At 32.3% G+C, this 15465-nt stretch overlaps 1 protein-coding gene and 1 pseudogene across 1 annotated transcript; one reads left to right on the top strand and one right to left on the bottom strand.

Moving 5' to 3' along the window:
* Positions 1-1822: 1822 nt before the first annotated feature.
* Positions 1823-5081, top strand: LOC111317335 (peptidyl-prolyl cis-trans isomerase, chloroplastic-like; annotated as a pseudogene).
* Positions 5082-5619: 538 nt separating this feature from the next.
* LOC111315928 (serine/threonine-protein kinase 54-like) lies at positions 5620-10148 on the bottom strand. Its single transcript, XM_022917951.2, has 6 exons — positions 9687-10148; positions 8222-8343; positions 7489-7685; positions 7178-7352; positions 6203-6337; positions 5620-6046 (listed from the first exon to the last, which is right to left on the bottom strand). The coding sequence occupies exons 1-6, from the start codon at positions 9997-9999 to the stop codon at positions 5840-5842; spliced, it is 1149 nt and encodes a 382-aa protein (XP_022773686.2). The 5' UTR covers positions 10000-10148; the 3' UTR covers positions 5620-5839.
* Positions 10149-15465: the final 5317 nt, after the last annotated feature.

The raw sequence follows: 15465 nt of genomic DNA, 5'->3' as shown, positions 1-15465 counted from the left end.
CTTAAAATCTCAAATTTTGCCTTGTGTTTAGACAGGAATTTTTCTTGGTTTGGTTTTATGTTTCTAGCATCAATCTTTTCTCTAACTTAGATTCAATAGCTATATCCATAGTATTAATCATCTTTGTCAACAATGTTATAGGTAGGAGAAAGATAAACTGAGTTTTTGTGTTAGGAGCAGTGTTTGAAGATCACCCATTTTTTAAAAACTCTCTCTAATACGTTTGAATTTGAAGAAAGAGTTTAACGTATTTTGAAAATACAAACCCATTAAAAGGGCCTTGCCTCTCGCTTTCACACTTTTATTGATATAACTATAGTGTCTCGTTTATGAATTAATTGATTTATATACAAATTAATAGAATTTTTTTTATCTAAAAAAAGTTTATAAGTAAGAGAAATTATCGTATCTTTAAAATTAAGATAAATCGTCAACCCAATTAGAATTTACGGATCCATTGAATTTTCACCCTAGAATTTTTCATACTTACAAATCTCTTATAAAAAAAAAAAAATCAAAAGAGAATTTGAATCTAAATACTAATACAATCAGCACTCATCTCTTATCATTTTTGTCAACCCTCGTTGACACAAATTAATAAATTTCACTTTTTGAATGTATCCAATATCTATATAATATGTAAAAAAAAAAAAAAGATAAATATTTGAAACAAAGTTGACTTAAACAAGGAGTATGATTCTAAACTAAATTAATATATATAAATAGATCGATAAATTAGAGATATTTTTAATATCGACATTTGTTTTAATTTTTTATTAAAAAAAAGAATTGGAGCTTAACTTTTTGAAAATTATTATATAAATTGAGCTAAATATGTTGATATAAGCAATTATAATTCTTTCTTTTCCGTTGTGTTTTGTTAATATTTGGATATGTCAATATACTTGGGACTTCAATTTTACCTTTTTTTTTTTTTATTGGTTGGTTAATGTTTGTGATTCGATAAGCGATAAGATCCTAATAACGGGGAAAGGATTGGGTTTTGGAATATTACACAACACAGATATTGCAAAACCCTTAATTGCAGCCTACATTTTGGGAAAGACAGTCGGTTTTTGAGCTTTCGTACAAGTTCTTGTCAAATATATCCATTTTTGACATTTTTCCTTTCTCTTGATTTGCCAATAGCCAATAAATTTTTCTTTCTTGTTTTTTTTTTTTTCTTTTTTCAATTTCTGACATTTCTAACTCTCACATCTTGCTAGAAACTTTGAGCTCATTTATACATTTCAACATCGATAATTTTATGTATTCAAGCATTTGATTAAGTGGTTAATGTCTATTTTTTATTTTAAACAAAATTTGTATATTTCTCTTCAAATCTAAAAGAAAAAACCTAAAATATTAAAAGAATTCCAAAACTTTATTATTTTATTTAGATAAATTTTTATTTTTTTCTTATACCTAAGTAAATTTTTTATTCTTTGATTTATATTAAGTATACACTTATTTCAAACAAAAGATTATTTTATGTTAAAAATTTATTTAGGTACATATTAAAGATAAAAATTTATTTGGATATAAATTAAAATTTAAAAAATGGTTTATTTGAATATAATAAAATATAAAAATTTATCTAAATAAAATGATAAAGTTTAAATTTTTTTATTATTTTAGTAAAAAAAGCAATAACAGTACTACTACGAAGTTTTAAAGATTTAGGAATTTTGAGAAGATTATCCTTTTCTTCCTTTATTATTCTATACTTGGTTCCAATTTTAGATTGTGATGGTGATCAATCCAATTGAATTTTGACCAACTTCCTCCCCCTTCTCTTTCTGGTAGCTTGCAAATTAAGAGCATGAAAAAGGTAATTAGTCCCCCAACCCCTCCCTTTTGTCAATTTCTATGGCTTTCCCTATGTAATTATAGTCATAGCAATATTAATTCATAAGATAATTACTCTTAGAGTGCGAAAATTCCAATGTTATAATTTGTTAGTTTTGGTTTGGAATCTCTAATCCGTTTATTTAAAATGAGTGTTAAATGAGATTCATGATATAGGGAACCTTGATTCCATCCTTCTATATGCAAACCAGTGTTATTCTTTTCCTTTGACACAAACAATCATTCACTGTGGTGGGTCACAAGCCTACCAATGATGGAGCCAATCCTCAATGGAATGGGCAAAGAACTCGGTTCAGAAATAACAAAGATCAATTGCTCAAGCCCCATGCTTGAAATATACCAGTAGCCAGTAGTCTAGTACTAGCTGTGCTAGAAATATTATTGCAGCACAAAGCTGTTAGCTTAACATTTATTTATTTCCTGTCTGGACCTAACAACCTTATATTTTCTCCATCTGAAAAAAGACACCAAAAGTTTCGTTGCCCGTTTCTTTGATATTAGTATTTGTCAGTTCTTCTCATCTCTTAATGTGGCAGCTATTGTCTCTTGTAACTGTTCCTGTTCTTTAGCTGCCTCTAAATGGATTAATCCAAGACTACCCACCAAAGGTTGAAGCTTTCTATGGACTCAGAAGAGTAATTCTTGGTGGAATAGGGAGTTCCTGCTCAATTGTAGTTCCCAGAAGCATGTTCAGTGTCAGCTTTAAAATGGGCAGGTTGTGTTTTTCATTATCATTTTTTTTTTATTGTTTGTTATTAATGTTTTTTATTGCTTTGGGTTTTGATGGTACATTTTGGTGGTTTAGCATTTGATAGATATGATTCATTGGGAAAGGCTAGCATTTTTGTTCTATATGAATTCGAATCAAACAATATGAGCGGTGAATGTTATTGCTTTGAATTATAAGAAAGGTATACAAGGAATTGGTCTCCTAATGCTTATGCGGCTAGTCCTGCATTACCGGATTTGTCTGTCTTAATCTCTGGGCCTCCAATAAAGGACCCTGGAGCATTGTTGAGATATGCACTGCCAATTAACAATAAAGCTATTAGAGAAGTGCAAAGACCACTTTAATATATCAGAGAGTCTCATGATTTCTGGTGTCAAAGCACTTGATTCTGTTGAAAGGGTAAGACTCCCTGGTTTTATATGAACTAGCAGTTTGATATTTATATATGCTTCTGATGATAGGCTTAGCAATTGCATTCATGATAACCAAGGCCTTAACTTTTGTATAAAATTTAGAATGTGAGGCAAGCAACTCAAGCCCTCAAGCAAAGGAAAACTCTAATTATGCCGGGATTAGCTGAAGCAAAGAAGGACCATGGAGTGGAAGTGCTCAACAAGCTGGAATTTGGGATGAAGGAACTACAACAGATTGTGGAGGATAGGAATAGAGATGCAGTGGCATCTAAACAGAAGGAGCTACTTCAATATGTTGGAGAGTGAGTATCTCAATCTTTAAAACGTATTGCTGAATTTAGCTTTTCGCTGCTTAGTTTATAAACCCTCCAACAAAGACTGGGTATTAGAAAATATATAATGTTTTAATTTCCAGCAGCTTTTCAAAACCAACCCGAAATAATCCTTGTATATGGTAGGTTTTCTAAGTTGTGGCTATGTGAAGTTAGCCTTGATTCCAATTTGTCTATCTATATTGCTAAGTGCAGTTCCTCAAGGTTGCCTAAAATGTTCTTAATTTGTTGGAAAACATGCACCAAATTTAATCAAAGTATTGTTTGACCAGCAATAAAAACATGCACCAAAATACGTAGTTTACCTCAAATGCTGTGTTTGACCTGTCATCTAGTGGTGAAGTTGGTATCAAGTTTGTATAATCTAGTGGCAAATCTAATCCCTCTTCTTGTGTCTGTCTTTGGTATAGGAATTAAGAACTGCACCAAAATGGTTCTAGGTCTGCAACTGCAAGCATGCGTAGTTGCTATGACAAATAAGAATATATCAACCATGCCACAGCTGTCGGCACCAGGCAAGGCTCAAGTCAGCCAAAAATGCAAAACTAACAATATTTACATAGAAGTTTTCCCAGGGTGCAGTGGGCTGCTCATAATGCCTTAAAGACTGTATCATACTTTCATCATAAACGTTGGGAAGGACTTAAAAGTTAAGCCTATTAAAATCAACTATTCTCATAGATACCTTGTCACTGACTGCAGCTGATATCTTCCTGGGGCATTGGATTTCTGCAGTGTTGAAGAGGATATGGTAGGTGTCTTCCCATATGAAGTACCTGAAGAATATCGAAATACGCCTCTTTTGAAGGGAAAGCAGCTGTGGATATGAAGGTCAAAGTCTAGGACAATCCTAACCTAGAGGAGTGTGTGTTCCATATGGTTCTGGATGGGTATAATGCCCCGGTAACAGCTGGGAATTTTGTTGACCTGGTGCAAAGGCACTTCTATGATGGCCTAGAAATTCAGAGAGGCAACTTTTGATTCTGCTTTGTTATGTTCCTAGTTTCATGGTTTGTGGAAAAATATTCAAAGGTTGCTGGCTGTCTTGCGTTACATCTTCTCGTATTTGCTGCAGCGGATGGGTTGGTTGTTCAAACTGGAGATCCTGAAGGTCCTGCCGAGGGCTTTATGGATCCTACTACTGAGAAACCCGGACAATACCATTAGAAATCATGGTTGATAGGGAGAAAGCATCTGTCTACGTAGCAACGCTGGATATGAGCTTTCTTTTCTCTCACATTAGAGTTTAGTGGTAAACAAAATAAAACTTGTATCAATCAAATCCATGCTTTGATCGAAATCGAAAGAGTTGGCTATTTGTGTTCGGACAGGAGCTTGGTCTATACAAGACTCAAACAAAGCTTCCCTTCAATGCTTTTGGAACCATGGTAATGGCAGAGATGTGAGAATTTATTAACTCTTATCTTCTGTCACTTGTTTTTATTATGTTTCTTTCCTCTGACTTTCCCTTTTTTTTAATTCCTAACGGGAGTTTGAGAATAATTCTGCATCAAGCCAGGTATTCTGGCTATTGAAAGAGAGTGAACTAAGACCTAGTAACGCCAATATCTTGGATGGTCAGTACGCCATGTTTGGTTATGTGACAGAAAACAGGATTTTTTTGGCTGACCTAAAGATTGGTGATGTTATAGAGTCAATTCAAGTGGTTTCTGGCCTGGATAATCTAGTCAATCCAACTTATAAGATAGCTGATTAGAACTTTTTTGTAGTTTTAGAATTGCATATTTGTCACTTCCAATAAGCTTAATAGGACAGTTCGCTTCATATGGTTTACTTCATTCTGTAATCTTTCAATTTGACAGACTTGCAGTATTTCAGCTGAAAATGTGTTCTTTAGTTGAATAATATACTGGTTCCCAGAAGAGAGACATTCTCATTTTCATCCGGGTATGACAAAATGTGATAATGATATTGTATGAAATTGAGTTTTTTTGGAGATCAAAAGCTGTTATATGATAAACAATTTCCTTATGAATATGCAATTGGTTCATATAATTATCCGTAAAAATTCATGTTTATCAAATTTGAAATTCAAATTTCAGTAACATAAATGAACTCTTCTTTTGTAAAATATTACTGTCAACTCCATATAGTGAGAAAAGGCTTACTTGTTATACTAGAAAAGTCATCATAATTTTCCCATATTACCATCGGCTTTAAGCAGTCGCAAGATTTATTGGGCAAAGCATTTCTCGTATGAGATAGATGATAACCATTGAGAATCTTATGCCACATCAAAGCTTCTGTAAAAGTGTGTGGGCCAATCTGTTATATAACTGGCCAGTGATCAGATACATGGTATTCTTGAACGGAAAAATCTTTACACGATATGTTCAAATGGCAGATATTGCGGAGCATTTCTTAGTCAGTAAACTCCACAATTTCGTATTTTCAGCTCTTACATTGCCAAAATTAAATATAAATCAATTGGACTCTACCCTGAAAGCATCTTTAATTCAAGGGGGGTAACACTATCAAGGTCCACGATATCTCCAAAAACACAAACAACCCTGAGGCTGATCATGCGGGATCATGCCTCCGCCTTTGGATGTGTCAATGGCCTCTAACATGGACACCACTTCATCCATCTCTGGCCGTTTATCAGGGTTGGCATCCCAACATCGCTTCATTACATTTGCAAGCGAACTTGGACAGCAACGCGGTATCTCTGGCCTCAGATTCTGTAGTTTAAAGTTTATGTTATTATCTATATTTTAGCTTATATAAATTCTTCAAAAAGAATTACCAAGAGCTGTACTTAATGTAAAATTCATATAGAATCATCTTAGTTTATTGTTTTTGCAACGAAGAATATCATCTGAGATAGATCCGTTTACCTGGCGGACGACGGCAGATGTCACTTCTGAGAAGCTGAGATCAGGATATGGCATGTCACAGCAGTATATCTCCCACAAGCAGATACCAAAACTATACACATCACACTTTCTATTGTAAGGATTGCCGTTAAGGACCTGTCTCATTTCAATTCATCAATGTTAGATGATATATTAGATACAAATGACGCTGAAAGAAGTCAACATATAATCTCATTTAACCAAAGCTGAATTATCAATGACTTTCCACAAGAACAGAAACTTTTGAGCACACAGAAGTAGCAAAAATCTACCCCTATTCTTTTTCTTCTTTTCCCCTCTCCAGTCCAAACGCCTAAAGGAAAGTTAAATAGTTTCTTTCTTCCTTGTAAAACTGCTAAAATGCTTGCTGGAACAAGCCGAGAACTGATAGTAGTTGCCACAATTCAACTGAAGACCATACTTCTGCTAATTCTAGGAACAAAAGGTATGAGCCTCAACTAACTGACTTGCAGCCATGTATGATATATATGTCCCTTCGGGACAAAGCCAGACCAATGGTATCAGAATTTTGCTACTAAAAAAAAAATGGCTCTGGTGGACAGGCTCAGGCTTCAAAGGGTCAGAATTTCTAACTGGCATTTCTAATATGATTTTGTAGGAAAACGCCTAGATCATACATGAAAAAAAGAGGTCAGAGATCTGATCTCTTTTCTAGGGCTGCTATAACAATGCCAACAGCAGAGCAAATACATAAATATGCTCGTCAGAAATGGTGTACTCCAAGCATATCACCTCTAAGAATTAACCCATAAAGTAAGCAGCATGCATATTCTTCAAAAGTTTGATTACAGGAACCCCTCAGTCCATGAATTCAAATAAGCATAAGTACTAAATGCTTTATCAATTCTTGGCAGACCATAATCCCAAACAGGCCATTCACAAGCAAGATAGAGAGAGGCCGCAAAACCCAAAAGAAAGCATATAAGCGCTGTATACCTCTGGTGCCATGTAGCCAAGTGTTCCAGTCTCTCCAGTCATATCATTAGGATTTGAAGCCTCAAGGCGAGCAACTCCAAAATCAGCTATTTTCACAGTACGTGTCTTGTCCAGAAGCATGTTTTCTGTTTTGACATCTCTATGGACAATCTTCTTGGAGTGAAGATAGGTCAACCTAAAAAGTATAGAAAGCAACAGTGTCAACACAAATGATCTGGGAACTTAATTTAAATTACAATTTACATGTTGAATATCATTCATATAGATTTAAAAGAATAAAATAGAGTATAGATAAGGCACAGGAATTTGACCCTCGTGCAAGATCTAGTGCCAATTGAACAACTACTTTAAAGGCCAGCTTCCTTCTCCAATTCTTTATCAGGTAAGATTTCAGTGCACCTCCAGGACAATATTCAACCACAACACAACAAACATTACTTGGCATGCCAATATGACCATTTTCCATCTGTATGTTCAGCTCTGATGAGCCCATCGTCGCCCCTATAAACTGCATAAGAAAATTTAGCACACAGATTAAAGACAAGTATAAGCATCCAACGAATATAACATCGAGGCCCCTGTTTACGGCCTTAACCATCCGCGCTTCAGATGCCGTAATGACCACTAGTGCCCAAATTACAATCTATTTATTCCAGTCAACATCAGATATCACATATCCAGTATACCCTCACACTGTTGTCAACATCCTAATTACCAAGTTGACATTCTTAAATGAGTAAAATTAGAGAAATAATAACATCTTACATTGGGATAAGTGTAAATGGAGCGTATTTGACGGAAATACAGTTCCTGAACTTGCTAAACTTGTTGCTTCAACCCTCAAGATAAAATAAAATAACTAAGCTTATGCACTAAGTCTAAACATGCAAGTTTTACATAGATGAAACAAAAGTGAGGAAAGGATGATGATCCAGTCTTGTCCTTCCAGCATATTGTACTAGGCTACTTTAATTTGATTGCAGGGATGTGGAAAAGAGTGACGAAACCCAAAAAAGGTATATGATGCAAAACAAGAAACATTACCTTTGTTACATTAGGATGATCAAGCTTATGCCACATAGCAACTTCTTGCGTAAAATCTGCTCTAAGTGAAGCTATTTCAGCCTCTGATCTGTGGCCCTCTTGTCCCCAGTCAAGAAGTTTAACTAAGCATGATGGAAAAAATGAGAAAAAAAAAAAAGTAAAGAGTTACAAAATATAAAAGCAAAGATCCAACATCGTTTTCTAGTGTCCATACAATTTAACAGAAAAGCAACAGAAAATCATGGAAGAAATACCAAATAAACTTTATCTATGATCAATCAAAGAGCTACCTATAGGTCCCAAATCTAATCATACATTAATGCGGCTGTTAAGTCCATGTTGCTCACTGAAAATACTCGGGTGGTATTTTTCTAGTAGATGAGATGGGGTCCATTTGGCAGCTTTATTGCTAGCCAGAACAAGCAAGTTCACAATGTCAATGGGGCTCTTTTAATTTTATAGCTTTTATCTTCAAAAAGTTGAAATAAAAGATGAGTGCATATCAGCAATAAATTAGGACGCATGAAAGGTAAGAAAAATGAATAACATCATTTAAATAACTGCAGCAGTGAAACTAATTGCCACCTCAAAAAATCTCGTGAATCACGGATCTTCAGAAGATAGATCCGCAAGTTTTGATCACAAACTGCTATGTGAAAATCAACAGATTCACATAATGGGAAATCATTTGCTACATTAGCAAATCATTTTCCATCTTATAGCCTTAAAGTCTGGGGAAGCAGAGAGAAAATATGGTAAAGATAGATGTTTCTTGTTGCTTACTATCAAGATGGGAAAAACTCATTCCAGTATTAGGTGTATGCCTTGGAATTGTTGTTGTTCTTAGAACCAACTAATTAAAATTGAAGATTCAAAATTCTGGTTTCTTTTCCCTTTTAGCTACATTTTCTTAACAGCCAACAAATGGTACAGTTGTAATAAGATTATCAAAACAGAAGCTGAAGAACTTAGAAACATTAAAACATTAGATTCCCTAAGACGTTAAGCCACAAAAAACCCTTAAAAGTTCAACTCCGCCACTGCAAACCTCAGGCAGCCCCTATGATAAAAATGATAGTACTAATAACATGGAGAAACCCCATATCCGGTCATCCACAGTGGAAGAACACTGATCATATCAAGCCATGGACAATTCAACAGCACTGCCCTATTGTGAAATTATCAGTTTCATTTTGTTTAACCTCCCAACCAAAAAGGCCTAAAGCGATAGCTTTTACATTGAGTGCATAAGGCATGTATGTATAACACTTTGTCATGCATAGAAAGTTCGTTTCAAAGTAGGTTTTCACAGAAACCAATAGAGAAACAAAAAAAGGAGTGAAATCTATAGTAGTTTCATAATCACCAACCAAGTGAACATCAATTTCAAGAAAAATGTCATTTTGAGCAATTTCTCAGGAACATATCTTTAACAGAAAAAATGAGAGAAAAAAAAAATCAATACCAGCAACATCTTGAACATCATAAATACCACGGTGAACAGTACCAAAAGTGCCACGAGCTATGACACCTTTAATGATAAGCTTAGAAGGATCAATCTCCCACTCTTGTCTTCTCACAGTGTTGCTTGGCCTTAGCTGTTCTCCACCACCTCCTCCTCCGCCGACGCCTTCCTCTCCTTCCTCTTTTCTGTTCTTGTTCTTCTCCATCGTCCATGCTCTACTAAGATGCCTTTGAAGTTGCTCATCCAAGCTCTTCAGATCTATCTGATCTGCTCTTACATACCGCACTCCACCACCCTCACTTTTCTCCTTCATCTCTCAACCCCAACTAAAAATCACAACTTACTCCTCAAATACCAACAAACAGTAAAAACAAAGGAACAACCTTCACTTCCTATTCTTGTTTGAGCTATTTCTGATTCTTGGTCTCTGTCCAAACTCTATACTAAAAACTAGAACTCAATGATAATCCTATATATATAAATATGAAAAATAAAAAAATTGGGTTTTTTTTTGTTTATTTGTTTCTTTCAAAGCTCACAGACAGCCATGTGGGCACATGGATTTTGCCTGAAGACCGACATGTGTTGTTGTGACCCACTTTTGGTTTTCTTCTATTCCTGCTGGCTGTTGTTATTTTTTTTGTTTACGCATCTGCTGCTTCCCTTCTTTCTTCTGCTTCTGCAACTTCTGTGTCCCCCTCTTGAAGCTTTTTCCTTTCCTTTCTTTCCTTTGTTTGCAAGTATGTTTTATGGGATTCACGGTCAAACATACCTTTTTATAAATGTTTTCTGGTTGTATTTGTAAGTGAAACTTGAATGTCCCTTTCAAAGAGGGTACTCTGCTGCCTTTCTTCACTTCTCATAATGCCGGAAGGATGGATAACAGTTACACAAGGAAAGTAGTAACAGACAACAGTACTATAACGTACTTGTCCAACCATCATTGGATGTTAAACAAGTTAATTATGAACGCTTTATTATTGTTTAGACCAGGAAATGAAAATCCCATTAAAATAGTACTTCAACAAAGGGTCGGCCAAGATTTTCTTTTATTGTTTTTTTTGTATTATTAATAATCAAAGAGCTGCAAGGTACATGAAAAAAAAAAAAAGAAAAGCAATACCAGTAGATCCGGTAATATTATATTTTTATAGTGTTTATTTCATACAAAATATAAAAATTATTATATTATAATTTATGTTTATATATTAAATATATAATTATTTTTTAATTAAATGCATTAAAATTTTAATTTATATTATTTTTAATTTTTTATTATATATAAAATTATCAAATCTACCTTTAAATGATCAAATGTTTACCCATTTTGTTCTTGAAATGAGAATTTCAATTACATGATTGAATACTACCAAACAATTCAATTAAAAAGACAGAAACCAGTGAAGAAAATGAAACCTATGGCTACAAATAAAGGGGAAACTAGATGGATGACGTGATGGAGCTATTATTGAGGGTTGAAAAAAAAAAATAAAAGACTTTTTATTGTACTCAATTAAAGTGGTCATTTAAGAATAAAGTTGATAGGTATCAAGGAAAATGTTTAAGAGGCAATGGGCCTTGAAGGAGTACTCTCCGTGCATTTCAAGAATAGAACATAGAGCCTAGAACCTATTGTTTTTTTTTTTGGCTTTGATGCCATTGGTTTGGAACAAGTAATCATCAGAATTTTGACTAAGAAAATAAAGTGAGGGAAGAATTTATGACTTAATACACTTAAAAAGGGTTTGTTTTTTTCTTTATTTAACCAAAAATTTAGATTAGGGGTGAGACAATCGGTTTGAACTAATTAAATTGACTGAAATCAAGTAAATATGATTTGATTTATTCAGTTTTTATTATAATTAGTTTTTTAGATTGGTTAAATTAATTAACTAGATTCGGTTTTAATTTTTAAAATTAATAATTAAAGTAATTAAATTAATTAATTTTTTAATAAATAAAAATAAAAGAATTAAGATCAATATTTTTATTTTTTTTAAATATTATTAAAATTATTAAATTTTTTAGTGATTTAATTTGAATAATATTTGAGTTTAAATTTTATTAAACTAAATTTATAATTAAATAATGATTCATAATAAAATTTAAAAAATGATGAAAATTTTGATTATATAACCGAATTGAATTCAATTCGGTTATAATTATTTATTTAAAAATTTTCGATCGATTTAATTATTTATTAAACAAGAATAAATTAATTAAGTTATTAATTTTTTAAAATCGAACTGATTGAACTCACAAATTACTTATCTCTAATTTAAATAACTTTTATTATGATTAATATTTAAGATGATATTTATTCAAAAAAAAATATTACCGGTAATAAAAATAAGATGCTATTATGTAGGGACTAGTGCATGTTCTCTTATACTTTAAAGGAGGAAAAATAAAAGCAATCTTCTTAATTAAATATGATTATTTTTGTAATTATCGTATCAAATATATAAAATATAAAAATTATCATATCATAATTTATATTGATACATTAAATATGAAATACATATTTTAATTTTTATTAAAAAATTTTATATCGTGTCATTTTGTTACATTTAAAATTATCAAATTTATTTATAACTATTAAATAAACTTGAATAATAATAATAATAGATAAAATTCAAATTCAAATATAGATTTAAAGATCACAATCAAACTAGAAAATTATTAGTTATAAAGTTGCACAAGTAATTATTAGTATGGTCCAAAATTCAACTTCTTTTTTTTTTTTTTTTTTTTTTTTTTTATGTAAGCAGAATTCAACTTCTTAGGTTTACAAAAGGAGCAAATAGACTACTTAATTTTCAATTGTGACAAAATGTATCCTACCCGACAAGATCATGCATTCAAGACTAACAAAATTCAACTTCTTAGATATAGCTTAAGCCCACTATCGGATCGATCCTCGACAAAGGGTGGCAGATCGAGATAAAACCAAGAAATAAAGGAAAAGTGACCATTATCTTTCTCATGAATTTAACACCATTGATTGCGCAGCTCAAGCATCATCAAGCACGTGAACTTCTGCCTTTATTGACTTAATGGAAAGCAAGCAGGGATCAGCAGAAAGAGGTTGTCTTATAGAGGGGAGGGGTGTCACGGGACTAGACCAGAGCCCTCCCCAATTGTTTCACCAATTTTCCTCAGGGGAAACTGGGAAATAATTAAACAGGCCAGCCAGTATTGCCCGTGATTTTGACTGTCAAGGAGGATCATGGGCCTTATCCTTTACCCAAGAGTCTTACAACCCTTTACTCATTATATATATATATATATATATATGAAGAGATGAATTTGTATGAATGTAAAATTAAAAAATATATTTAATTTCATCTTTAAAAAATATATATAAAATTAAAAAATTTTACAATGTATAAAGTAATCTCTCCTCTCTCTCTCTCTTATATATATATATATATATATATATATATTTTAAATAACTTCTTGCATGTTGGTGCAAGTGTTGTTTTTTTAATGTTTTAATTTGATTTGTTGCAATAGGCGAAATCTGGCAGGCAGCTTTATAATACGATCTGAGCTTTATAATACTGTGATTATCTGCCTTAAAATCATACAATCAGACATTTTTGGAGTATTCATGCAAAATTGAAATTGATTTAAAATTATTTATACTTCTTAACAATAGATACATAATACAAAACATAAAATATATTCAACCCCAATTAATTGAGTTGAATATCATAAATTTTTAAATGTTTAAATTCATAAATAGTCTAAATACATTCATTTATAGTTAATTAGATTGATGAATAGTTAAGTTCATAAATAATCAAATTCATATAATTTAAATTTGATTCATGTTATTTATATTATTTAATAATAATAGACATAATTGTAGACTCAAAATTTAGTCTACATTCTGCCAAACTAATGATCAAGATAGTTTAGAGCATTGGCATTCGATAAGAGAATAGTGGATAACTGCTTTACAATCTCCATTCTATGTAGGTGCACGTTCGTTTGTGTTTCCATTTTGATGTTGTCCCTTGAGTTTTGATGCTCATTTGAGCTTCTGTCATGTCTGTTGGTTTGGGAGAGAACTGATAGAAGAGGAAGACAAGAGCTTACTAAATGTTTAGTGTTGTTTTCCCAACCGTTGATTGATCAACGATACAAAGAATTATCAAGGGCAAGGCAGCCAAAGTAGCAGAAGGCAGTGATGCAGACAATGTTGTAGAACCAAGGCCATTATCTAAGGAAGCTGTACAAATGCAAATGAAAGACCTGGAATTCCTTAAACAAAACAGGGAGACATAAAAAAGACATGTTAAGCAAAAATGGAATCCTTTTGTTTCTTGACACTGGACGTGGTATAATCAGAAACTGAAGCTAGGAAAATGGCTGGCTCCATGGTTTTCATTCTCAAATGCGTGATGATCTGGAAATCGATTCTTCACTGAAGACATGACTCCATGTTCAAATTGCTCTTCATTGCAGATAAATCACGGTTTTAACCCTGCATTTGGTTTTCCATTGTCTCTGTTTCTGTTCTTATTGTTTCTTGTAGTTTGAAACTCATTTTCTGGTGCAAGCTTTTAACAAGGGCATCATAAATTAGTAATTATTACAACTGATGGGAATATATATTTTAAGTTTTTAACTCAATTTTTTTTTCAATCATATGATGGGCATAGAATGAGAAGGAAGGAAGTTTTGATTCCAAATCAAGATCACAATCAATCAAGGTCAAACTGCACATACATTTTTCTTATTGGCTATCAATTAGGATCAAATTCTTCTAACAAAATAATGGAAAAAAAAAATCCAAATCCAAGCCATTACCGATAAATATCATTCATTGCTTCCTACTTCCAAATCCCAAATCAATATTAATATTAGCTCAACAAATAAATTCAAATAGATAAAAAAGAAAAAAGAAAAATCTAACCAAATTTAAATGTTTTCATTACTAATTTCAATAACGGATCTTGACACTTAATTTTAAGAGATTCAATTATTATTATATTTTATCTTATTTTTTCATAAAACTTATTTTATCACATATATACAAACAAACAATTTTAATTTTGGAGGGGCTAATTTAAATTTATTTAATATATATACTAAGAGTTGCTAATAGTTTGGGAGGGGGCCTTAAGAGTTGTGAAAACTTTGGGAGGCCAAGCTCCCCCCTGACTAATTTTATTATTTCTAATAATACATATAATAATTAAATGAAGAAATAATTTTTGAATGCAGTTAAAAGAAAAAGATAATTATATATTTACCCAAAATGGCAAAACCCATACAAATTAGCTTGAAGCTAAATAGGCCAATTAGTAATTGTATAAAATAACCATGAAACTCAAATTAACATATTATAATTCATAATTAAAAATTAATAAACAATCAGATAAAGAAACCCAATTAAAAAACTAAATCTACCACCTTATTCCAATCTTCTTTTCAGTTACCTCCCTCCTTTTACTTATTCATTAATTGGAATTTTTTTCTTTTAAAAATCTCAAACTCGAAAAGCCCGAAATAGACCTCCAATGAATCTTTAAAAAAAAAAAAAATCTCCAAAGTAACAAGAAACTCAAACGTGCTAAAACGAGATGCTTCAGTTCTTTAGGATGCGAAGGAAAAAAAGAAGATAAAAAGTGCTAAAACGTGATAGCTTCAGTTCTATAGTATGATCAACTTTTTTCAATAAAACTGAAAAAGAGTGGGGAAAAATGGTAAAAAGAGAGCGAAAAGCATGACGTATGGATGCTTTCAGGAGAGGTCAAATTTTAGTCAA

This window comes from Durio zibethinus, chromosome 24 (assembly GCF_047325235.1).
Source record: "Durio zibethinus cultivar Kanyao isolate XHJ-2024 chromosome 24, ASM4732523v1, whole genome shotgun sequence".
Lineage (NCBI taxonomy): Eukaryota > Viridiplantae > Streptophyta > Magnoliopsida > Malvales > Malvaceae > Durio > Durio zibethinus.
The sequence above is the reverse complement of the archived record's forward strand: the minus strand, read 5'-3'. Positions and strand labels throughout refer to the sequence as shown.